The sequence below is a fragment of the Amphiprion ocellaris genome, chromosome 20 (genome assembly GCF_022539595.1).
Source record: "Amphiprion ocellaris isolate individual 3 ecotype Okinawa chromosome 20, ASM2253959v1, whole genome shotgun sequence".
NCBI lineage: Eukaryota > Metazoa > Chordata > Actinopteri > Pomacentridae > Amphiprion > Amphiprion ocellaris.
Window position 1 is genome coordinate 28463412 of NC_072785.1, and position 26162 is coordinate 28489573.

The 26162-nt window shown below is 37.9% G+C and overlaps 1 protein-coding gene across 8 annotated transcripts in view; it reads left to right on the top strand.

The window, feature by feature from the left end:
* The first annotated feature begins 9274 nt into the window (after positions 1–9274).
* Positions 9275–26162, top strand: part of fgfr3 (fibroblast growth factor receptor 3) — a 116792-nt gene continuing 99904 nt past the window's right edge. For 5 of the 8 annotated variants that reach the window (XM_035956009.2, XM_035956013.2, XM_035956011.2 and 2 more), the window contains exons 1-2: positions 9276–9765; positions 16088–16307. In XM_035956009.2, coding sequence (XP_035811902.1) covers positions 16166–16307 — 142 coding nt within the window. In that variant the 5' untranslated portion in view covers positions 9276–9765; positions 16088–16165. Of the gene's footprint in view, positions 9766–16087; positions 16308–26162 lie in introns of all 8 variants that reach the window. The other 3 variants (XM_035956008.2, XM_035956012.2, XM_035956007.2) reach the window with 1 other exon arrangement.

Below are 26162 nucleotides of genomic sequence, written 5' to 3' on the forward strand. Positions count from 1 at the left end.
CACCATGCTTCACGTCATGATGCTGCCGCCACCATGCTTCACGTCATGATGCTGCCGCCACCATGCTTCACGTCATGATGCTGCCGCCACCATGCTTCACGTCATGATGCTGCCATCACCATGCTTCACGTCATGATGCTGCCACCACCATACTTCACATCATGATGCTGCCACCACCGTGCTTCACATCAGGATGCCGCTGCCACCATGCTTCACATCATGATGCTGCCATAATCCTTCATGTCATGTCACCTTTATGTTAAATTGCATTGATTTTTTCTTTTCTTGCTGTCCTTAAATGTACAGCAATTTGTCTTACTATTTATTTTGTGTAATCCTCAAAACTCCTCCATCTTCATAAACTCACCACCAAAACATGATAATGATTCCTCTACCCAAAGCTCTACAGATTATGAGGCAGCTGTGATTTTTCTGATGTGGTTTTCACGCTCTAATTCCTTCACCCTCATATTCAGCAAGTTTCTTCAGCTGAGAGACATAAATTATAGGTTTTGTGATTCCATTTGGTTTATAGATTATATTGAAGTTTTATTGTATATAAATCTGCTAACATATCTTTATTTTAGACATCTGCTGTGATGTCAGCTGTTTTTCAGTTATTTAATGTACAGTTCTTTTATGATGTAAAATCCACTATTTCTTACTGCATTTAAATCTGCAAAAAATCTATATTTTACAGATTGTTTCTGTTATTTTAAAAAATATATATGTATATTAAGGATTGAAAACAGGTTAGGTTTTACCTAAATTATAGATATCTAGTAGATTCTAGTAAAACAGAAAAAAATATGTAAATGTGTGCTTTAGAATTTTTTTAACAGATATTTGCCCTGATTTGGAAGAAAAATAACATATAAGGACTGAAAATAGGATTTTTTTAAAAAATTATTACATCATATATTTTCCTGTTTTTCAAATCATGTTGACTGTAAACAAAAAATAGATGTAAACAATGTCCATATCATAGATCTGTATTTTTACAAATAGTAATTTGTTCTTTAACAGCTTGTGAGTGCAAAATTTGACTGTTTTGCTGCATTTATAGCAGCTAAAAGTATCATTAATTTACAGATATTTGTTTTTGTTTTTTGTTTTTTTTAGTTTTTGAATGTAGCAATACTTCACCATTTTTTCAGTGTTTTTTCTGGAACCCTTGCAGTCACATTTTCCTTTATAGGACTGTTTTATTATAGTTTACTTTTGTCAGTAGATAAATAGGAAATTTGGCTTTGGAAAATGTGCAGATCCAAACTTCAGCTTGAAGTGGCAGTAAGTGGAATCAAAAAGCAGGTTTCCTACTTGATCATTTAAATCTAGATTCCAGTCCACTTCAGAGTCATTAATATACAGTAGAGTCGAGTCGTCAGGTAAGATTAGACCCACATGAACAGAACTAAAAGTGCTCCTCTAATAATAGACACACTGAGCCTCCTCACAGGACCTCAGTGCTCCTCAGAACACACTGATCCAGTCGTGTCTTCCTGATTTACTCTCCTCGGCATTTAGATGCTTTTCTCTCCTCAAACCCCCAGAAGCCGAGCGTCCAGCTGCGAACTGTTTTGCAGCCTCGCAGTGAGGAAAACGCTGAAAATGACTCGCAGCTCGGTGGTCTTCAGGAGGGGCGTGATGGGAGCGACTGCCAAACAGGCCTCTGCGGACTTTCCTCCAAAGAGCTCCCATTACCGAGACCATTACGCCCAGCGGAGACAGAGAGACAATACAAACAGAGAGCCGGAGCCTCAGAGGAGCTGTTGCACTTCAAAACCTGCTGCTCTCATTTAGATCTGAGGTGTGGAGGCTCATCGCAATCTGTGGTTACAGGGAGGCTCTTTCATGGCATGTCCACCCGCATTCTGAGCTTCTGCTGCACAAGTCAAACACAGAGCCCATGTGCCGGAGCTTAGATTGTTCAAAAAATGTGGTTAAAACAGCTAATCTGACTAGCAAAAATCTGAAGCAGAATCAGTTGTTTTTGCTACGTTTCCACATGCAAACAGTTTGATTGGGTGTTTTTGGTGCATTACAGTAAAATTTTCCAAAAAAATGCAACTGTTGCAAGACATGTTACAAGATAAGATGAGGCTGCAGCAAACCCAGCTTTGGTTAAACATTCTGAACATCTTCTGCCCCAAAAAAGTAGATTAAACGTCTTACTAAGATGGATCAGGAGGCATAAAAATGACTACAATACATTTAAACCTGTGCGTCATGAATATTTTGTACATTTAAAAGACTAAACTTTTCCTATATATGCAGGAATCTGTCCAAAATCAGTGTTTTTGTTCATGTAGAACAACCTTGTGCAATATCTGGATTACTATAAATAAAAGAATCTGCACAGTATCAGCAGTACTTATATGTATTTCCTGTTTTTTTTTCCCTGCGGATTTCCCCACATTTTTTGCAATATTCCCATTTGCTCTTGCACGGCAGACTTTCCTGCTTTTGGATTGCAAATGTGTTATTTTATCTTATAAAAAAATGACCCTCATTTGTGCAAGCAGCTCAGAACCACTGGTGTTTTATTCTTATGCAACTTCTTGTAGTTGTGTCAGACATAATCTGTCATGTCAGCAAATCCTCCAAAATGACACAAGTTCACATTCAGGTGACCAAGTCCTCCAGTTTGTCAGTGTTTGTTGTAAATACGGAATGGATTGCACAGGGGAAAAGGAGAACGTTTCCTGACCTGACAGTTTTATTGTGTCTTCTGGTGACTTTAGTATGTAGTAAGTGTCTATGAATTGTCAGTTTTTGCAGAAAAAAGTGTATTTTAACCCTGCGCTTTATGAACTGATTCCCTTTAGAGACCAGTAAGGGAAGAAATCCATCTGTTTTCTTCCTCTTACCAGGGGTTGGATCCCATAGGCAGCAGGCTGAACGGGCCATTCCAGATGTTCTCCCCTCCACCAGCAGTGTTTTCCACATCATCTTGAAGGGATCCTGAGGTGTTCACAGGCCAGATGAGATATATAATCACTGTTCTGGGTCTACACTGGAGACTTCTCTTGGTTGGCCAGAAATCCTTCAATGATAGGCAGGTGGGTAGAAATACTTCAATAGCAAACGTTCAGTTTGCGAGTGGTTTGTTTACGTAGTAGGCAGGTAGGTAGATAGATAGATAGATAGATAGATAGATAGATAGATAGATAGATAGATAGATAGATAGATAGATAGGTATGTAGAGAAATAGGTAGGTAGGTAGGTAGGTAGTAATGATAGAATAAACAAGCTGTTTTAACTACAAAATTTGTGAATTGTGAGTTACTAGAGGGAGCTACAGGTTGTATTTTAACTTAAACTGTAACAAAGTAGTGCATATCACTAACCAGTCTTGTAACATGTAGAATAACCTAATAAAGGATGATATATTCCTAAATTTAACTATGTCGTTTTGGTGCCTAAACCTAAACAGAAAGTGCATGAAAACTGAAAGTAAATGACAGAAAACGGATCGTAAATGATGACAGATGGGGTCTTAAATCCTGGTCTTCTTGGTGAAAATCCAGCTCTTGTAAACCGGCTGCCTTTTCTCCCAGGTGACAAATTACACATTATAAAACTAAAATAAGTTCCTCTCTAAACATAAGTGAGAATGCAGTTTGTTGGTGATCAGGTTGGATGATGTCATGACCTCTCTGCTTCATCTTGTGTCTCATCGGAGGGTCCCAACCCCCATTATGGGAACCACTACCTTACAGTTAGTTTGACAGCAGCGGTGTTTGTTTTCTTTGGTTTGTCCGTGGTTCAGCGGTGCAGAGATTCGAGTGTGAAGTGGCCTCAGTGATCGACTCCCTCCTTTGAGCTGCATCTCGGTGTTAATGATTAGCGCTGCAGCTTTTGTTCACCTCCAGCAGACAAAGACGCTGGGAGTCAGTTGTGCAGCGAGTCCAGAGAGAAAATAGTCGATGCTGCAGCTCCTTCAGGTTATCAGTGGAAATATGCACCGTGATAACACCAGATAAATATTTAATTCTCACTAGCATTGTAGTAAAAAGCCACAGGACACCGAAAAATGTAGTACTTTTAAGCACTGTGACCAGGATTATGCTGTATGTAGACACTTATAAAAACTAATACCATTATAAAAATATAAAACAAGGAAATATTTTAACTGGCTGGAGGTGCAAATAATGACTGGAAATTAATATATTTAAATATCTTAATTGTGTTATATAAAGACTTAAAAAAAATACCAGGAAAAAATTTATTAGCTGGGGTGTTTGTAAAATAACAGATTTTTCTTTCATAAGAAAACAGTAATTTTCCATAGTTAAAGTATAGTTTAAAATTTTTACATACTGTGTATTTTTTCATTTACATTTAAAAAAATAATAATTGTAAAAAGTGTCAAAATAGTTTTGTAAAATTAGTAATCTAGTATTAAAGTTCTAAAAAAATCTGCGGTAAACACCATATCAAGTGTAATTTCAGTACATACGTATAAATTTAAATTTTAAAAAAAACTTTGTGTAGAGATTTTAACAGGAAAAAATGCAAAACCACCATTAATGAACAAATATTTACAATATTAAAAGATATATAAACACCCTTATTGTGTTATATAAAGTTTTTTTAAAACTTTTTTTAAATACTAGGAAAAAATTTATTAGCTGGAGTGTTTGTAAAATAACAACTTTTTGTAAAAAAAAAATCCATAATACAGTAATTTTCTATAATTAAAGTACAGTTTGTGTTTTTTCATGTGTTAGAATAAATCTCGTAAAAAGTGTCTAGTTTCGTTAAACTAGTAATTTAGCGTTAAATTTTAAAAATCTGCTGTTAATCTCATGTTAAGCATAATATGAGTACTTACAACTTACATGTGACTTTAAGAAAAAACTTTACATAAAGATTTTAACAAAGAAAATCGAAACCACCATTGTTGAATGAATACTTATTCTAATAATTACATAAATAAACTGTTCATCTTGAATAATGTCTATTATGAGATTTTACATTTAACTTGACATACAAAGCTTGTAGACATTATAGATTATTTCTTTAAATGTTATTTACATTAGACATGTAAATTCAGTCTGTTTTTCTATTTCTAAAGTGCAGAATAATCCCTCAGAATAATGTGCTGAGGACAGCTGTGAGGATTTCTTGAGTTTATTTGACTGTAGTTGTTGTTTAATGTTTAAGTGGCCGCTAGATGAAGCAGCTCCTCCTCCTCCTCCTGCTGGTCGACTCCTCGGGGGTCTGGAGCTGCAGGAATGCAGGAGGTGGAGGACATGCTGGGGTGACTTCATTAGTGTGTGTGTGTGTGTGTGCGTGTGCGTGTGCGTGTGCAGAGGTCATGTGGTCAGGTTGTCCATCAGTACTGGAGCTGTCTGGCTGGCTTTCTCACCATCTGTATGACCTCTCCTCCTGACCGCCGCCTTTTGTTCCCACCGACCTTTTCTCACTGCAGGGTCAGCGAGCTTCATCACCAATCTGATCCACCGTTCTTCTTCATCTTCTTATCGTTTTTGTTGTTCTTCTTCTTGTTCTTTTTCTTCTTCTCGTTCTTCTTTTTGTTGTTGTTCTCCTGGTTCTTCATCTGCTTCTCCTTCTTCTCCTCCTTCTCTTTCTTCTTCTTCCCATTCTTCTTCTTTTTGTTGTTCTCCTGGTTCTTTTTCTTTTGCTTCTCCTTCTTTGTTGTTCTCGTTCTCCTTTTAGTTGTTGTTCTTCTGCTTCTTTTCTTCTACTTCTCCTTCTTCCTCTCATTCTTCTTTTTGTTCTTCTTCTTCTCGTCCTTCATTTTCTATTCATGTCAAAACAAGTCACGATTTATTTACAACCACACCAAACTGTAAAAGCTCTCATAGAGATGTATAATCATCCAGTTCGCAGTCATTTCATTGATTAAATGAAATGACTCCGAACTGGAGTTTTGTGGAGCAAATGCTCAGAAAAAGCGACTGCAGACTCAGTTTGAAAGGTTTATTGAGTATAATTGGACTGAACCCAGAGAAAAAGCAGCATTTTACTTCTGAAATCTGTCTGATAATGAAATGCAGGTGCTCTGTTTGGTCCTGGTGAAGAGATCACCTCAGCTGATGACAGCGACACACTCCTCAGACCTCCTCTGTGTCGTTTAGCTGCTTTATGGCGTCATAAAGTCGCCTTCTGAAAACAGCGTTTAGCAGATGACAGTAATTGGCGTGTTGTTTAGAGCAGAGGCGGGTGTTTTCACCTCCGTCCCGACAGCAACAATTAGCCCAGGGCCACTCCGTACGGCAGATTAAATGCTGCTTAATGGTCATTTAGTCCTCACTCAGCACAGGCTGGGAAGCTGGAAATGACAAGATTTACAGTTTGACAGCAGCGTGTGGAGCAATCAGGAGCTCAGAGTGTGAGATATAATGAAAAAGAGCAATCACAGACAAGATAAATAGCATTTAAAACAGTAAATTCTGCAGCAAATAAAGTAAAACCACACCGTAAATGACAGTAGATGACAACATGTTGACATTTCTACTAATTGGATCACCTGCACTGTAGAAAATAACAAAAAAAGAATTAATGCAACAGCTTGAGTTAACTGAAAAGAAATATGTGAAACCAACAAACTGTACTGAGTTAAGAATTAACTTTACTACAATCTAATGTATTTTTATTTATCACGTCATCATTGGTAGCATAAACACATTTTTTAGTTAAGTATTCATTAAAAAATACTATTTAACCATAATTTACTGTTACTTTTACATGTTTTCTCACTTTTGGTAAAACACAGAAAATAACTTGTAAAATAACAGAAAAAAGATGAGTTTACATGTTAAAACTGTAAATAATATCTTCATCAAAAATCAATTTTTCATTTTATGTTTAACTGTAAAACATACTGTTTTTTTTAAAAACTCAACTAAAGTGTTATTTTACAGCTATTTACTTGTTTTAAAGAAAATTTATGTATATTAATGTGTATTTATGTTATATAAATATTTAATATTTTACTGATTTTTCCTGTTAAAGTACAGATGATATCTAGTAAAATCACAGAAAAAAATAGCATTTGTGCTGTAAAAACAAAAAAATACAGGCAAAACCTGTACAAACAACAAAAATCTGTTAAAAAGAATTAAATGAATAAATTAAATAAAAATGTAAAAATATAGTATTTTTTACTATATTTAAATCAGCAAAAATATTGGTATTGTACAGATATTTACTGTAATTTGAAAGAAAAAATATGTATATTGAAGATTTAAAAACAATAAGGGTTCTGTTAAATTACAGATATTTAGTGAAATCACAGGAAAAAAATATTAATTTACATGGTAAGTTTTAAAAAAAATCAAAACTGTAGAGAAAGTTTTCACATTAAAAATATGTATTTTTATTAAAATTTATTTAGGTTTTTTACAAATTGTAACTAAAATTACACTGTTTTGCAGTCTTTAAATAAGGTAAAAATATAATTGTTTGACAGATACTTGCAGTTATTTTCAGTGCTTCTACAGTTTTTGGATCTTAGTGTTCCACAATTTTTTAAATACTTTTTTCTCTGGCAAATTTTGCTTTCTTTTTTGTTTTTACCCTATTTTATTTTTTACAGTGTAGTATTTCTACTTAATTCAAGTGTTTTGACTTAACATAAATACAAACATTGTTCAGTCAACAAATTAAAAAACTTAACGATCTGTGGATTATCTGTCAATTACCTGTCAAGTATTTCAATGAAAGGCAGCTGAACAGTAGGTCTGACTCTTTAAATGTCATGTTTCAAAAATTTTAAGGCCTAAAAGTGATAAATAAAACTACATGTGAAGTCTGTGATCAGAACTTTATTGTCACTAAACTCCACACAGTGACTTCAAACCAAACATCTCCCAGAAGAATCTCCTGGTTCTAAACTCCCACTGATTGTGCAGAAAAGCATCACTTTCAGGTTTTTACAGCGAATCCAGCTTCTCCTGCTGGAGTTTTTTTAACGCAGCGGTGGGAGGCGCTTGGAACCATCCGTCTCTTGCTGCCTCCAGCGGGGCCCGGAGGGGCGGCGCGCCGAAACCTGATCGCCCTCCCCTCCGCCGCTGCTGCTGCTGCTGCTGTTTGTCCCGGCGGCGCGCAGCCCGGAGCAGCCAGAGGCGGCCGGGAGGCACCGGAGGGACCCGGAGAGGAGGTCTGCGTCAAGAGCGCAACCTGACGCACACAGGTGCCTACAGCCTTCAAAATAAAAGCCCAAACTGTGGATTAACCTTGTAGAACAGGAATTATTTAATGACTTCATTATGATTTACCTGATTTTGCCTCCCTATTTATTTCTAATGTAGTTGCCTATACAACTGATATCATAAATCTTAATTCTAAATATGGTTAGGCATATTTTAATCCTTAAAATAAAAGCCCAATCTGTATATTTACCTTGTAGAATAGGATTTATTTAATGACCTAATTATGATTTATCTGATTTTGCCTGCTTATTTATTTCTAATGTAGTTGCTTATATAACTGATATCATTCTTAATTCTCTATATGTTTAAGCATATTTTAGTCCTTAAAATAAAAGCCCAATCTGTATATTTACTTTGTAGAAAAGGATTCATTTGATGATTTAATTATGATTCACCTGATTTTGGATGCTTATTTACTTCTACTGACTGATATTATTAAGCTACCAGTACAATTTATATCATAATTCTTATTTGTATGTAAATTTTCAAGCATATTTTAAAATAACTATACAATTTAGAAAATAATAACTAATGAATGTTTAAATAGCTGTATAATATAGTACAGTTATATTAAATAGCAATTTTATACAGCCTTTACATGGTATTTAAATACTCTTTTTACTTCTCTGTTGCACAAATGCACTTTTAATATTGTTGTATAAAGATATATTTATGCTGATTATAGAATATAAAACCTTATTAATCCATAAACTATCAATGAAACAAATGAAAACCGTGAAACAAGTGGCAAAAAAATGGGATCATGTAGACAATTATGTAAAATTAGGATATATATTAATAAGAATGCAAATTAAATATTTTCAGCTTAAGTGCTGTTATTTTAAAAAATCCATGTTCGTAAATCTATGTCAGAGTCTAAAAGATGACTAAAGTTGGTGGATTTTTCTTTTTTTCTTCCGTGTTTTCCCGAGTATTTTTTAGCTCGAACATTGTGGCACTGCTCTTTGAAAACATTGCTTCACCGTTTCGGTGCTTTTATTTTCGCAGCCAAACCCGGAAGTCCTCCCCTCCTCCGAGCTGCGCCGCCTTGACGGCAGCACCTTGCAAACTGTGTACTTCACAGGCAGCCGGAGGAGCGGAGCCACCAGTCCGAGTTGGTCGATCCAAGGCGACGAACCCGCGCACACTCAGCCGCCATCCAGAGAGAGAAGCGAGGAGCCTCGTTCCGGTCGTTCCGGTCGTCCCTCCACACGGCTCCGGTGCAGGACGAGGATGAGCGCGTTCCGGTACTCTGGACACTCTGGACACCGCGGACAGCAACGCGCAGCGGAGATCCGGATTTAAGTGTGGAGAAGTTGGCGTTTCTCGGCGGCGGTGCCCGAGTGGAAACCGTCGAGACGTGAGGAGGATTTCTGACTTTTTTTTCTTTTCTTTTCTTTCCACCGTCGCTGAGCTGCTCTCGAAGCGCCCGGACGTGAGGATATAAAAGTAGTTTTTTGAGGTTTTTTTGTGAAGTTTACTGGAGAATTTAAGGCTGTTTTTTCTTCTGATGAATGTTTGGTGACATCAGACACCTGGAAGAGGAGGTTTTCTGTCAAAACGGGACACTTTGGGCATTTGGGTGAGTATTTATTCATTATTTTAATTCATATCTTTGCTATTTTTTCATCCACAAACTGTCCCGTAGCGCCTGACAGGAGAGATCCTGCTCCACTTCCTTGTAGATGCGGTGTCGGACAGGTTGAGCTCTCTGAATCGTGGAAGCGCAGGAGCAGCCCGGCGGTTGTACCACCGCGCAGGTGGCGCAGAGGCAGCGGCTGTTTGGCGTCTGCTCTGTGCGCAATCGGTGCGTTTTGGCTGCTGTCAAACAGATATTAAAAGAAAAAAAGGACGGAGTCTTTTTTGTACCACTTTGGTTTTGGAGCAGGAGCGCAGGCGGTTTCTATTATAGCTCATAAATGCGGTTTGCGCTGTGTGTGGCGCAGGTTTGTGTCTCTTGGAGAAATTACGCACGCTGCGAAAATAACCATATACATAATTGGGTTGGAAAATACGCATGTATGGCTTTTACTGGAAGGAGTTGTTCTATTTTTTTCTTTCTTTCGGTGTCATTTTTGTTCCCTTTTTATATTTTTACACTTTGGTTTCTAGAAATAAACCCTGGAAAGGTGAAAAAAGCGCTTTTAAAATGATTTTACGCACGACTATCGTTCCATCAGGATGCGCTTTAGATGCCAAATAGATGCGTTTTAGAGGAGGTCAGCTTATATTTCTAATAAGTAAAATGTTTGTATGTGCAGTTTTAATCCTAAAAAGTAAAATCCCGACTTGCCATCCTCTGCTGGTTTGGCCGAACACGCCTTACCTCCTCACTGCAACAGTGACGTCTTCCCAGGTCGAGATATGAATTACACATCAGCCTCGTTCTCCCGGATCCTCTGATCATCTCTGAAGTTTCTCCAGCGCCCCCCCCCCCCCCCTTTCTTCTTCTCCTCCTCCTCTTCCTCCCCTTTGAATGAACGAGCTGTGCGGTTCTCTTCCCCTCAGCAGCAGATCACTCATCCACCGCTTCAAACACATGCGCCTCAATGGGATTCAGATGGTGATCCTGGCCACTCGGCTCCGCTCGGCTCCGACTCCCACCATGTCGGAGTCACCAACCGGGGAAAATTACCGGATTAGAGCGTCCCGGGAAGAGAGGAGAGGGCTGAAATGAGCTTCGGGACTCGCGTTGCATTGGAATGATTAAATCCCGCTTCTGTAAAACAAGCGTGCTGGGCGATAATAGTTTGGCTAATGCCGCAAATTAATTGTATCTATTGACCCGAGAAATGACGCACGGCAGTCTGCTGCAGTTTTTCAATCACAGGCGAGTCTCAGACACATTCCGCTTCCAAATGAGCCTCTGATTGCCTCTTTTCATTACAGAAATTGGCCTGAGACCATCGCTGTGCGTGGAGTTTTCTTCTTTTTGCCCCCTTTATAAGGAGGAAAACAGTCGTTTAATTGGCTTCAAGTTGTCTCATTTGAGAGACAAGCTGGTTTCTTTCATGCACAAACACTGATTTTGCATCGAGAAAACCACTCATATGTTGTAGTTTCACGCCTTCTATGCAATTCAGGATGTTTCCCTGATTCTTAGTTAGAAATACAGTCAATATTGTTCCTAAAAAGTAAGTTTGTGGCTCTGTAGGTCTTTATAACCTTTATACAAAGTGTAAAAAAGCAGGAAAACAGTCCTTTAATTGGCTTCATGTTGTCTCATTTAAGAGAAAAGTTGGTTTCTTTCATGCACAAACACTCATTTTGCAATAAGAAAACCCCCATATGTTGTAGTCTTGCTTCTTTTATACAGTTAGTTAGGAACTTAACTTTAAACATAGATAATATCCCTAAAAAGAGCATTTGTGACTCTGTAGGTCTTTATAACCTTTATGCAGAGGATAAAACGAGAGAAAAGCTGGTTTTGTTTCATGCACAAACACTGATTTTGCATTGAGAAAATCACTCATGTTGTAGTTTCACTCCTATGCAATTCAGGATATTCCTCTGATTCTTAGCTAGAAATTTCACTTGAAATATAGACAATATTATCCCTAAAAAGTGAGTTTGTGGCTCTGTAGGTCTTTATAACCTTTATGTAGAGAGTAGAAATGCACGAAAGCAGTCCTTTAATTGGCTTCAAGTTATCCCATTTGAGAGAAAAGCTGGTTTCTTTCATGCATAACCACTGATTTTGCAATAAGAAGACCCCTCATATGTTGTAGTTTCACTCCTTTTATGCAGTTTATTATGGATTTCAATTCAAATATAGTCAATATTATCCCTAAAAAGTAAGTTTGTGGCTCTGTAGGTCTTTATGTTGGGTAAAAAAAATGTGTCTTGCAGGTTACAACGGAGTCTTTTTAAGACTTTTAATGCTCATAATATCATCTTAAAAGCAGTTTTATCTTTAAATGAACCATTTTTTTGTGGTTGTGAATTTTTTCTTCGGTGTCTTTCTGCGTCTTCTGGTCCCTGCTCAGTGGTAATGTGATCTTTTCTACACGAGTCTCTCCAGCTGACAGCTTTTAAAGTTCAGATCCCGGCTGATCGATATCTCTTCTCACCTCCAGAGAGCAGAGAAAGGAGGTACTTGTGTGGTGAGAGCAGGGAGATAAAAGGAAGAACATAGGAGGGGTTTTCTTACTGCAAAAATCAGGGTTTGTGCTTGAAAGAAGCCAGTTTTTCTCTCAAATGAGACAACTTGAAGCCAATTAAAGGACTGTTTTCCTGCATTTTTACCCTCTAGATAAAGGTTATAAAGACCTACAGAGACACAAACTTACTTTTTAGGGATAATATTGACTATATTTAAAATAAAATTCCTAAATAAAAATCAGAGGGCTGTCCCGAGTGAAACTGCTTATATTTTATATTACCTAAAAATTAGCGATATTTCAACAAAAAACACTTTATTCTACACATCTACTTTAAAAATCTGCCAAAAATAATCAGTTTGCTCTACCCAAATTCGGTAAAAAAAACTAAAAAATTCTGCACTCCTTGGTGCAACTTTGAAGCTATCAGTGACTCAGCTGCAAGCAAAGGTTAAGTGGCAAAAATTCTGTGAGTTTTCAGGTTAACTGCAGGCAGTGTTCACAGAGCAGAGAGGAAATAAGCATGAAGCAAATTAAATGTGTTGTATTTTATCAAAATCACATTATTCTGCAGGTCTCTTTAAAAATCTGCCAAAAGTAATCTATTTACTCAAACCAAGTTCTGTAAAAAACAAAAAAACTCTGCACTCCTTGGTGCAACTGTAAAGCCATTAGTGACTCAGCTGTGGCCAACAGAAGTTTTAAAAATTCAGAGACTTTTTTAGCTGAACTGTTGGAACACGGAGCAATATTTAATCAAAAATTGCATTATTCTGCACGTCTATTTAAAAATCTGCCAAACCAATCCATGTGCTCTACCCAGATTCTATAAAAACTAAAAATTCTGCACTCCTTGGTGGAACTGTAAAGCCATTAGTGACTCAGCTGTGACCAACAGTGAAGTCTCAAAAATTCTGGGACTTTTTCGGCTGAACTGCCGGTTTTATTCACACAGAGTCAATATGAGACAAACACAAAGCAATATTTAATAAAAAAATCACATTATTCTGCATGTCTCATTTAAAAATCTTCCAAAAATAATCCATGTGCTCAAACCAGATTCTGTAAAAAGCTAAAAATTCTGCACTCCTTGGTGCAACTTTGAAGCTATTATTGACTCAGTTGTGACCAGCAGTCAAATCTCAAAAATTCAGAGACTTTTTCAGCTCAACTGCTGGTTTTATTCACATTGAGCAGATAGGAGTCAGGTATGGAAGCGACCTAAAAATGAGCAATATGCATTCTGTATGTCTCATTTAAAAATTTGTCAAAAATAATCAGTTTCCTCAAACCAGACTCTGTAAAAAACAAAAAATTCTGCAATCCTTTGTGCAACTTTGGAGGCATTAGTGACTCAGCTGTGACCAACACTCAAGTCTCAAAAATTCAGGCAACTGCAGGCTGTATTCACACAGAACAGTAGCAGACAAAGACAGAAATTACTTAAAAATAAGAGATATTTAATCAAAAATTACATTATTCTGCTCATCTCTTTTAAAGTCTGTCACAAAAAATCCATCTCCTCAAAACAGACTCTGTAAAAAACTTAAAATTCTACACTCGTTGGTGCAACTGTAAAGGCACCAAATATATAAAAGATTAAAAAAAGAAACATGGCCAAAACAAAAGACTTAACATGGGAGCTTTTCTGTTTGCATTTGTGCTCTCGTCCTCCCTAAAAAAAAAAACCTCCTCTAATCTCCCAAAATGATGACCCTTCCCTGGCTTAATTATTAAAGATTCCTGACAGTGTTGGAGGTGTGACTAGCATGTGACCGGCCTGCATTGATCCTCTCCCAGGGAAGAGAGGGGGGATGACGGGGATTTGAACTCCGGCTGAAGCCCTTTTTCTCTCCCCCCCGAGCTATTACAACGTGAAGATAGTTGTGCATGATTAATGTTCATGTATTATTCACCGCCGCGCTTGTTGTTTCCCTTTCATGCTTTGGGAAAATATTAGCATGAAAACACTTGCAAGGCTTTGAACTCCTCGCCGGGTCTTTCGCAGGCCTCGTGTTCTCTTTTTCAATGAAATCAAAGCACTTTTGGCCACTTTGCTGTCCAAAGAAGTTGAATATTCCAGCAAAAAATGAGGTCATAAGCGGCACGGATGACCTCCTGCTGCTCCGTCAGTCGTGTTGCAACACCTGGCTGCTCCTCAGACCTTCTCAACTCCTACCTGACACCAGATTAAAGCTGCTATTGTTTCCCGGTTTCTTTCTCGAGAGGGCTGTCATGCTACTTGTCTAAACAGATCTGCGCAACTATGAAGCTGCTTTGTCAGCTCTGGAAGGTGTAGTTCAGAACAGAAAGAAGGGTTTTTAGAGAGACTAGAGGGACTCTGCAGAGGACAGAGTTTGTGCTTTATCTTTTCCACGTGTAAAGATTTCTGCACTGAAGGCTGATAACGTGCAAATAGAGGGTTCGCAGTTTGTGCTGAGCAAGAAAAGGGTCACAGGTCCTGGAAGGGGAAAGAAAAGCAGCGCTGTTAAGACTAAAGACAACACAACCTTTCTGTGGACCGAGTGTGTGCACAATGCAGCTCTGTGTGAGCAAACAGAGTCCGTTCTGGAGGGTTGGTGCTCAAGAAACCTGAGTTTGGAAGGTTTTCTGGAGATGAACGGACCCTTTAGAGCAGGGGTGGAAAACATGAGGCCCGCGGGCCAAAACCGGCCCTCCAGAGGGTCCAATCCGGCCCATAGGACGACTTTGTAAAGAGTAGAATTTACAGAGAAGACATTAACTGCAGATTGCAAATTAGTAAAACTATAAATTTAAAATAATTTCTAGACCATGACAAGTTGTTTTGATCATAAAGTAAAATACTAGATTGCTCATTGTCATTCTGTGTCTCATTTTTGTAATATTTTGTCTTGTTTTTGTTGTTTTTTTTGTCTGACTTTTGTCATTTCTCTCATGTTTTTGTCATTTTGCGTCTCATTTTTTTGTTCTTTGTCTTTTTTGTCATTTTGTTTCTCGCTTTTGTCTTTTTTGTCTCGTTTTTGTCATTTGTCCATTTTTCTTGACATTTTGTAGCTTTTTTTGTCTAATTGAGGTGTAATGTTGAAACTGAATTTATTTTTCTTAAGAAGTTTCAGGTTGTTCATAATGTTTTGTAAAAAAATAATTCCTTAAATGTAAAAATTTTCAGAACTTAGTTTCTTGCACTAAGACAAAGGAAACATTTGGAGTTGTGGTTATTTTTCGGTTGTTATGCTGTGATTTTACTGGTAACTTTAGATTACACTGGGCTGAATGTGGAACCTGAACTAAAATGACACCTCTACTCTAAAGTGAGCAGTGCTTTTGCTTTTCTGGGTAGACGTTTCTCTGCGAGCTTCAGTCCGTCTCCGAGCACGCTGGGCTGCTGATACTGTCTGCTTCAGCATTCCTCATCCTGCAGGAAGATTAGTAAATCCGTGTCAATCACTTGCTAAACCATGCAGGAGAGTTTCTCAGGCAGAAACAGAGTCGACGGCCTGGAATGAGGCAGGTTCTCACTCCTCGGCTCGACCCGTCGAAGCAGACTTAATGAACAAACTCGTCTTCTAGTTTGGAAACACGGTGCTGGCTTTTCTTTTTTTTCTTTTTCCAATATGAGAATTCCTACTTGCACATCTTTAGAAAGGTTCTGAGAAAAACTGAAGAGGAATTTCCACCGTAATCCTGGAAATCTGTGAGGAATGTCAGGACAGAATACAGGAGCATGTGTGCAGAGCCCAGAGCACTGCTTTCTGCTTTCTTTCTTCTCTGTGTAGACTTCTGTTGTTGTGTTTCCTCTCATGCCGTTTGTCGTTCCTGCAGGTCGGTGGCCGGGGCTTGTTGGATACTTTCTCTGGGCGTCTGCGGCCGCCGTTCTGCTGGACAGCATGCGATCGGAGGATGTGGTGTGAGTCGGGCCTGGCTGCTCTGCGTCTCGCCTCTCCGTCCAGAGGAATGACGGCTCTGTGGTGCTACCTCTGGATTTCTTTCCTCCTGCCGCTCTGCGTGGCTCCGGCCAGGCTGCCCACCGCTCAGCCCACAGGTAGGATAAAACCTCAAACTCCTCACACGCTGCTGAAACCACACCTGCTGCTGTCTTCAGCTTGAGACAAACATGAGAAAAAGCAGCGTTTTAAGGCGATGGCTGCTGGACAAGTTTGCATTGAGAGCTTTTGTGTCGTCATTGTTCCTTTAACCCTCTGCAGTGTCACGTTTTTACTCCCTGTGGGCTCATTTTTCACTGCAGTGTAAAGTCCTGCACCTCTATGGAAACAGAACAACCATGACGAAGGAGAGAGAACTCAAAAAATGCCATAAATCTTAAAAAAAAAAAAAATTGAAAAACGTCGGAATCAATGTGTGCAATATTTTTCCAAGTTCTCATAGCAAACAGCACAGCAGTACTGAAATATATGGTGACTAAAAACTGTAGGTGTTTAGTTACTCCTTGAGTTTTAGTCGCTTGACTGTTGGTCACAGCTGAGTCACTAATGGCTACAAAGTTGCACCAAGGAGTGCAGAATTTTTTCTTTTTCACAAAATCTGGGTAGAGCAGATGGATTATTTTTGGTAGATTTTTAAACAAGACATGGAGAATGAAGTAATTTGTCATTAAATACTGCCAGTTTCCGTACTTGTCGCCTATCTGTTTTGTGTAAATACAGCCATCAAATCAGCTGAAACAGTCGGAATTTTTGCAACATGACTGTTGTGTGCAGATCTGTCACTAATGGCTTCAAAGTTTCCCCTAGGAGTGCAAAATGTTTTGTTTTCTACAGAATCTGCTCAGAGCAAATGGATTATTTTTGGCAGATTTTTAAAGAGACATGCAGAATAATGTGATTTTGATGAAATAATTTAATTAGCTTCATCCTTGTTTCTTCTTTGCTCTGTGTAAACACTGCCTGCAGTTAACCTGAAAATTCACAGAGTTTTTGCCAGTTAACTGTTGTTTGCAGCTGAGTCAGTAATGGATTCAAAGTTGCATCAAGGAGTGCAGATTTTTTTGTTTTTTGCAGAATCCGGGTAGCGTAGATGGATTATTTGTGGTGGATTTTTAAACAAGATGTGAAGAATAAAGTCATTTTTGATTAAATATCACTCATTTTTAATTTGTTTCCATACTTGTCTCCTGTCTGTTCTGTGTAGACACAGCCTGCAGTTAACCTGAAAAGTCACAGAATTTTTGGGACTTTGATGTTGGTCACAGTTGAGTCACTAATGGCTTAAAAGTTGCACTGAGGAGTGTAGAATTTTTAGCTTTTTACAGAATCTGAGTAGCGCAGATGGATTATTTCTGGTAGATTTTTAAAGAGATGTGCAGAATAAAGTCATTGTGTTGAAATATCCTGATTTCCTGCCCTGTTTCTTGTTCGTGCTGTGACTCCACACACAGTAGATATTTTACATTTTTATGTGTTTCCATTCATGTCTTCTCTCTGCTCTGTGTAAATACTGCCTGCAGTTCAGCAGAAAGGCTTTATATTTGTATTTTATGACTATTGTTGAGTCACTTATAGCTTTTCAGCTACACAGAGACGTGCAGAACTTGTAGTTTTTTTGAGATTCGGGCTTATTTTTGACAAATTGCTCCAATCAGACACAAAGAATGCAGTGATTTTGAAGAAATAATACAATTTGAGGCACAGATTTGTGTAATTTTCCCAGCTAAACTGCATGTCATGAGTTCATGAACCACCAGAAAGTTGAAAATCCATGTGTTTTAGAGTTTCTTGCTCTGATAAATGGTGTAATTTTGGTCATTTTTATGAATAAAACATGCGTTTTGGGGTTGAGAGGGTTACGAGATTGTGGCTTTTGAACAGTGAAACGTCACACATGAGGTGACAATAAAACCACAAGAGACGCGACAGTTTTCGTGCAGCACAATAACAGAAGAATCCTCCTCCAGTTGTCCTCACATTGAGTCATAAACGAGGATGAAAGGATCCTCATTTTACAGCCGCTTCTCCTTCCATGCTAATAGGACGTCTGCTTTGAACTCCGCTCACTTTCCTGTGTGTTCGTCGCTTCAAATGTGGGTGTCTTAAAGGGAACGTTTATTGTTTATGCGAACGCGGTTCTTCTTTTTTATTATTTTTCATTTTACAAGCAGGGTTTAATTAGACTCTTCTCGGTTCGCTGAGCTTAGCACGATTTTCTCCTCTTTGTTCTCGAGGCAGAGAAACACCCAAAGATCAATCCAAAGTAAACGTCGACTGTGTTTGCTTTAATCTCTCCATATTGCACACAAAAAAAAACTAACACAGCAGAGTAATCTTTTTCTGAGGCGTCAGCCAAGAGTTGTTTTTCCCCCCTCTCTCTCCTCCTCGTTTTATGTGAGAGTTTTTTCAAATGAGTCTTTGACACACTTTACACGCTACAGTGCATTAAGAAAGATGAGGGCACTTTCTGGAGACGACCCAGCTGTCTCTGCAGGAACGCCGAGTTACAGCTTTTTCAACTTGTGCATGTATGTATGTGAAGTATATTGTGGCCTTTTTTCCAAATAACTCAGGTCAGAACTGGAGATTCTGCCATTATATATTGAAAAAATACAAGAATTTGTCACCAGATGACCTGAAAAACTCAGTTTAGAGTGATTGTGGGATTTTTTTTGAGATTGAATGTGCACCGAAAATGTCAAAAGTCACTCAAAAAGCAGTTTGGAGCCTTTCTCATATGGTAGAAGGCTGACAAAGGCATGCAAAATTAGCTTTTTGCTTAAAAATGCATTCAGATCTGGCTTTACAATCATCATACAGAGTTTTGTGGTGCAGATTTAAATACGTTTGATGCCTGCTTTTGCTAATATATCCGTTCAGCCGTTCTTTTTGCGACTAAATAGTGATTTTCTGTGTATATTTTTACTCATGATTTCTCATTTTTTTGCTACTTGACTGTTGCTTGCAGTGAGGTCACTGGTAGCATCACAGTTGCAGGCAGGAGTGCAGAATTTTTAGTTTTTTGCCAAATCTGCTTAGAGCAAATTTGCTTTTTTTTTTTTTTTTTTTTCCAAATTTTTAGTTGAGACTTGCAGAATAAAGCGATTTTGATGTAATGTCATGATTTTTCTGTGTTGAACTCGTGTTTCTCGTTCCAACTATACTTCTACATGCTATAAATATTTCACTGCACACATTTTAAATTTGTTTCCGGACACACTGCCTGCAGTTCAGCTGAAAAATCTCTAAATTTTTGTCATATGACTGTTGGTTAAAGCTCAGTCACTTATAGCTTTTCATTTGCATAGTGGAGCACACATTTTTTTGTTTTTAGAGATTCTAGGTTTTTTTTTGACAGCTTTATAAATGGGACATGTAGAAAGAAGCGATTTTGATAAAATGTCAGGATTTGAAACACAAGTTTGGTTACATTTTCTGTTTTCTTTGTGTTAAGCAGCCAAAAAGTTGCAGAATTTTTCTCGCATAACTGTGACTCATAGCTCAGTCAATCAAATCTTTTGTTGCGAATAGGAACACAGAATTTTTTTAGTTTTTCGAGATTGTGCGTCATTTTTAGCCAAATCTATAAAAAGTGACATGTAGTATAAAATGATTTTGATAAAATATCATGATTTGAAGCACAAATTTGTTAATTTTTTCATGAAAAGTAGCCAAAAAGTGACAGACTTTTAGTCTCAAACCTGTTGGTCATAGTTCAGTCCTTCATGGCATGGCATAGGTACACAAAATTTTTTGTCTTTGACAGATTTTCATTAAAGCAAACGGTTCATTTTTGGAAGGACAAAATGATATAGGATGAAATTTCCTGACAGAGTCGTGCATCTCAGATGAGTAGTTCAGGGACTGTTGAAAACCTGACAATTCCTTCTGTTTTTACAGTTTCTGACTCTGGTTAATGGTGTCATTTTGGCCATTTTTTTTTAATAAAAACAACATGCCTTTCGAAACCATTGGAGGGTTAGGTTGCAAAGCTGACTTCACACTTAAACAAACTAAATCCTTAACTTAGCAAAAAGTTAGCTAACCTGGAAAACGTGTCCATTTCAGGCCTCTGTAGTCGTGTTTTCTGGTCTTGACTGTGTAAAATTAAAACCTGATTAACACAGCTCTGAAAGGGGAAAACCCAGCTGTCATGTTCGCTCAGCGACTTTAAACAGACTTAAGTTTTGACATCAGTTTGATACGGACTTGCCCCCAGAAGACTGTAAAACCTGCCTGGGGCTGCTCTGACAGCCAGAACTCTCCCTGGGTGTGAATTCCAACGTTTGCCGCCAAAAAATCCCCTCTCCTCTCCACTTTCTGTCCCCCCTCTTTCGCCCTCTCTCATGTTAAAAAACCCCCGAGACGTTTTGTGATTCTGTCCGCCTGATTGCCTTCCCTGCTGGGAGCCATCGCGGCCCATCATGCTCGGTATCATCCAAAAAGCCAAGTGTGTTTTTTAAAGCCCTCCAGGAGGCTGTGATCTCCGTCTACCTGCAGCCAAATACAGCCGGAGCCCACAGCTCTGAGGAGGATACTGTTTCAGGTTGCTAATGTTTGTCATGTCGGGGTGTTGGGGGATGAATAATCTGATGTGAAGTGTGTAGTTGTGGTCAGAGAATGATTCCTAGCGAGGTGTTTTTAACTCGACAGGATGCTGAAAATGTTATTTTTCCGCCTCGATCTTTCTTGTAATGAAACTTCCTTTGTCTGGACCTGGAAGCTCAGTTTGCTCAGTAGATAAAGGGGACAGTTTTATGTGCTTAAGTAGCTGTTTATACATGATAATGTCATTAGCTGGGATTTAATGGAGAGTTTAATGGACATGTCCCATTCTGATCTCCTCTTAAAATTATTTCTGAGATTTGCTTGATCCCGATAACAATAAAAAAGCCATAAAAACACCCTCTTACTGACTTTTGTTGTCATGTAAATGCAGATAAAGGCTGAGTTGACCCTTTCAGTCATGGTGGAAATGATGATAAACAATGTTTATATTATGCTGTGAGCCCAACTTGTGTTAAAAAAACTGCCAATATTAGGCTTAACAGCTGGTTTTCTTTAGATATGTGCATATATATATAAAAGAATAATGATAAAAATGGAAAATTATGGGCATTAAGCGTCACAAAAGTCTTTGTCATGGTGCCACTTTCTTAGCTAAACTCCCACAGTGTGGACTAATGCTGAATTTTTGGAGGTGATGCTAAAAGAACGATATTTATAAGGTAAAAAAAGACCCATATTGGCTGGTATTCTTTAGATAAATGCATAAATATGATTGAATAATGTCGAAATGGGAACATCGTTTTTCCAGTAATGTAATTAACAAATTTCCAACTTACCATGGAGACGCCACATGACTCCGCATCACCCACTCTACTGTGCAAGAAATGCAGAATTTGCAAGAATTTCATTCAAAAGGCCAGAATTATGCTTTCTTAGCACATTTCAGTTGCCTAAAAATGGATTGATAGGCAATAAGCGTCACAAATGTCATTGTCATAGTGTCCCTTGCTAGCTAAACTCCCAAAATGCTCTCTGCTAGCTAGCATGTAGCTTCTGGTAGTCCTAGTTATGTCTCTTCTGATCGCAACAACGTTAAACAGTGAGAGACTCCTCCTGGTGGTGCAATCAGGTACTACAGCTGATCAACAATACAGTTTCTGACATGTACGACCTTCATTTTCATCAATCAATTAATGGATAATCAATAACACACTAGCTAAGAGATTTATAGAGAATGGAGTTGGAGCCACTTTGCTGGACATACTACGTGATGACAACATTTCGAAATTAGCTGGAACATTTGTTTTTTTCTGCAGTATGTCATGCAAAACAAAATAAAAAACTGAATTTTAACATTAACATATATACTATACCGATATATCTGGCTCGTGTTATTATTTTCATCTGTAATCTCGTCAATAATGCAGTGTTCTGTATGTGCAGAAATTCGTCCTGTGCAGTCAGTGAGCTTCAGGCAGCCTGATGGAAGCTTTCATCGCCTCTCATTTGCATAAATAATGGAGCACATGGCCTTGTGGGCAGCGTGAGCGTCGAGGTCAGAGGTTCAACCAGAATCCTCTTCCTCTTCACACCTACCTCCTGCTGCATGTTGAAGTGAAAACTAGCAGGAAACAGCACAGAAAACACTCAATCGTGTGTAAATTTTTGAAAATCTGCAGATTTCTCGGGCTAAATGAGGAATTGTAGCATTAAATGTGGAGCTAATTAGCAGTTTCACACTCAAGGACTGTTGCATTTTCTTTTTTTAAGTTGAGGAAATTAACGTGTCTACAGTTCACTGCTCTATCCTGTTTAAGGTTGCAAGCTTTTTGATAATTGCAGTGATAGTTTTAATATAATCTCTCGCTGAGCTGACGATCTGTTGTCTCTAGGTGCGGATTTTTAAAAACTTAATCACAGTGTGCAGTGTCAGACATTTAAATATTGATTACTGAAGGGAAAAACACATCCTTGGTGTCATAATCTTAACCTTCAGGGTCTACATTATCCTCCAGTGGTGATGCTTTTCCAGTTTTGGGCTTTCTCTGCCTCCGGCCGCCATCTTTTCTCCCCCGTGGCCTTCTTGCCTCCAGCAGAGTTGCCCCCGTCCACAGATGGACGAGCAGTGGGGGCAAAATGACTGTCGTTTTACTGGCAGATGGCACCATTTCCCCCTCAGCCGCCGCAGCGCCGGGCTGCAGAAATGTCACCGAGGTTTGTGTTTTTGTGTCTGCGTGTCGGGGTCAGTCATTAGCAGGTGCTAAGGACGGGAATGCCCTTGAAAGTTTACAGCCAGCCTGTAAATATTAATTCAGAGTAATTGGTTGCAAGTTTGCGCGACTGTTTTTGTTGTGGTTGAGCCGTTGCATATTCATAACGTGTGATGTGACCACCAGCCCCCCCGAGGGCCTCTTTAGGTCGATTTGGGCAAGAAAAATTTTAAAAACTCTCAGAAGAGAAACTGCTGTTATTGCACAGACACGCTGTTTAACCCTCTGAACCTCCAAAACATGCCGCTGGGTTAGAAAGGCAGGTTATCTTTTTAAAAAACACCATTTATCAAACTGTAATGACAGAGATAGTAGTCAGATCTGCAATTTTGGCAGCCGTCCTTGAACTTATCATCTGTCACTTTTAGAAAATTTGTACAGATCCAAGCTTTACATCGTGGTATTTTATCGAAATCACTTTATCCTATGTGTTGTATTCAAAAAATTGTCAAAAATATACAGTTTTGTTCAATCAGATTCTGTAAAAAACAAAAAATTCTGCACTTTTTTGAGCAACCAGAAAGAAATTAGTGACTCAGCCGAGATCAACAGTCACATGACAAAAATTTAAATTCAGGGACCAAATCTCAACTTAAAATCGTAATATTTTAGCACAATCTCTTTGTTCTACATTGTTTATTGAAAAAAAAATGCCCTAAAAAACCCTTTGCACTAACTAGATTCTTATTTTGAACGCAGCTGTGAAGCCGCTAGTGACTCGACTGTGACCAACAGTCGTGACAAAAATTAAAATTCAGGGACCAAATCTAAACCAAAAATTGTCATGTTTTATCAAAATCACTTTATTCTACATGTTGCATTCAAAAAATTGCCAAAAACATGCAGTTTTGTTTAATCAGATTCTGTAATAAACAAAAAATTATGCAATTCTTTGTGCAATCAGAAAGTTATTAGTGATTCAGCTGAGATCAACATTTATGTGACAAAAATTCAAATTCAGGGATCGAATCTCAACTTAAAATCGTGATATTTAATCGAAATCACTTCATTCTACATAGAGCATTCAAAAAATTGCCAAAAAATATGCAGTTTTGTCTATTTAGATTCTGTAAAAACAAAAGATTCTGCACTTCTTTGTGTAATCAGAAAGAAATTAATGAATAAGCTGAGATCAACATTCATGTGACAAAAACTCTGATTCAGGGACCAAATCTCAACTTAAAATTGTCATGTTTTATCAAAATCTCTTTATTCAACCTGGTATATTTACAAACTTGCCCATAAAAAAGCCTTTGTGCTAACCAGATTCTGTAAAAAACAAAAAATTCTCTCCTTTTTAACTCAACTGTGAAGCCATTAATGACTCTTCTGTGACCAACAGTCATGTTACAACAATTCAACAACTTTTCAGCTGAACTGCAGGCAGTGTTTACACAGAGCAGATAGGAGTCAAGTATGTAAACAAATTAAAATATCTATATAGTAAAATATCTACAGTGTGTGGAGTCACTGCAATTTTCCCAGTGTTTGTCACACATGTGGGCACTTGGGAAAGTATTGTACATGTTGATTCAAGTTTTTTTTATTTTTTTATAAAATAAATAATCACAAAAATGTAACTTTGATGCTTGTTTCTTTATGATTTATGTTGTTGTAACCATGTCTAACTCCACAAAAGACAATTTGGAGTTATTTCTACTTCTAGCCATGGTTGTGCTGTTTCCATAGAGGTGCAGAAGTTTACATTGCAGAGAAAAATGAGTCCATGGAGTTAAAACGTCCAGAAACTGCTCAGCGTTTCTGAGAATTATTGTGCTTTCTTTTTGTCCCATATCTGCTGTTGTCATGCGTGATGTTTAGCTTTTTTTTTTTTTTTTTTTTTTTAAATTTAGAATCATTTGCCATCTTCCAAAGATAACCGTTGAACTGCTTGTGGTTTCTTTAAGTTAAATATAAAGACAGTGTGTTTATGTCCCAAATCATCTCACAGTTTAAAGAAAAAGCCCAGAAGTACCCTTTTTAAAAACAAAAAAATCCCTGGAACGTAGCCAAACAACTGCAGCGCTGAATAAATCTCCTCCTTCTCCGCTCTGTATTTATGCATGTGTGAGGTAAAAAGGAGTCACTGTGGTCCCTGAGAGTTTCCATTAAGTCCACCGTGATGCTGTTTATTTCTCCTGAGGGCTGGTGGTGGCATTTCCAAATGTAAGAGGACAAAAATAATAAGAGAGAGAACGTTTGGTGACAAAGAGCAGAGTTCTGTGTTGTGTTGGTGTGTTTTTGTCCTGTATTTACCGACCACCCGCTGCCCCGTGAACACCCTGCAGGGCAGCGCCGCTCTGTGAAACTGCACAACCCGACACGTTCAGTGTGGCCGTTGCATCGCCTCGTGTGTGTGTGTGTGTCTGTGTGTGTGTGTGTGTGTGTTAGTGTGCAGTTAGCTGACTGTTATGTCTGCAGCAGGTTAGGCAAAGACGGTGAAATTAACCCTCCTGTTGTCCTCATTTACAGGCACCAAAAAATATTGTTTCCTTGTCTAAAAAAAAAATCCAAAAATTCAGCAAAAAAATTCACCAAATTTCTGAAAACTTGCAAAACCTTAAGGAAGAAAATTCCAATAACTGCTTAAAAATTTCCCTTAAAAGTTTGATTTAAAAACAATTCCCCAAATTTGGCAAGAAAATTCTTGTAAATACTTTTCAAAAAATGAATAAAAATCTTTCAAAAAAAATCCTAAAAATATCTAAAGTGATTCCATATATATCAGTAAAACTTGTAATATTTTCTTCAAGAACATTCACATAAAAATCGACCAAAATCCAGCGAAATTCGCTGGATTTTGGTAGATTTTTTTTGTGAATGTTCTTACGAAACATTTTTAACATTTCGTTTTTTCCACCAAAAAATGTTCAGAGATTTCCCAAGAATGTTGAAAATGTGGACATCAGAAGTTTCACTGTGAAAATATATATTTTTTTCCTGTTGTCCTCATTTACGGGCACCAAAAAATATTGTTTGTCTAAAAAAAAAAAATCCAAAAATTCAGCAAAAATATTCCCCAAATTTCTGAAAAATCCCCCAAATTTGGCAAGAAAATTCTTGTAAGTATTTTCAAAAAATGATTGAAAATCTTCCAAAAAAATCCTAAAAATAGCAAAAGGACTTACATCTATATCAGTAAAACTTCTAAGATTTTCTTTAAGAACATTCACA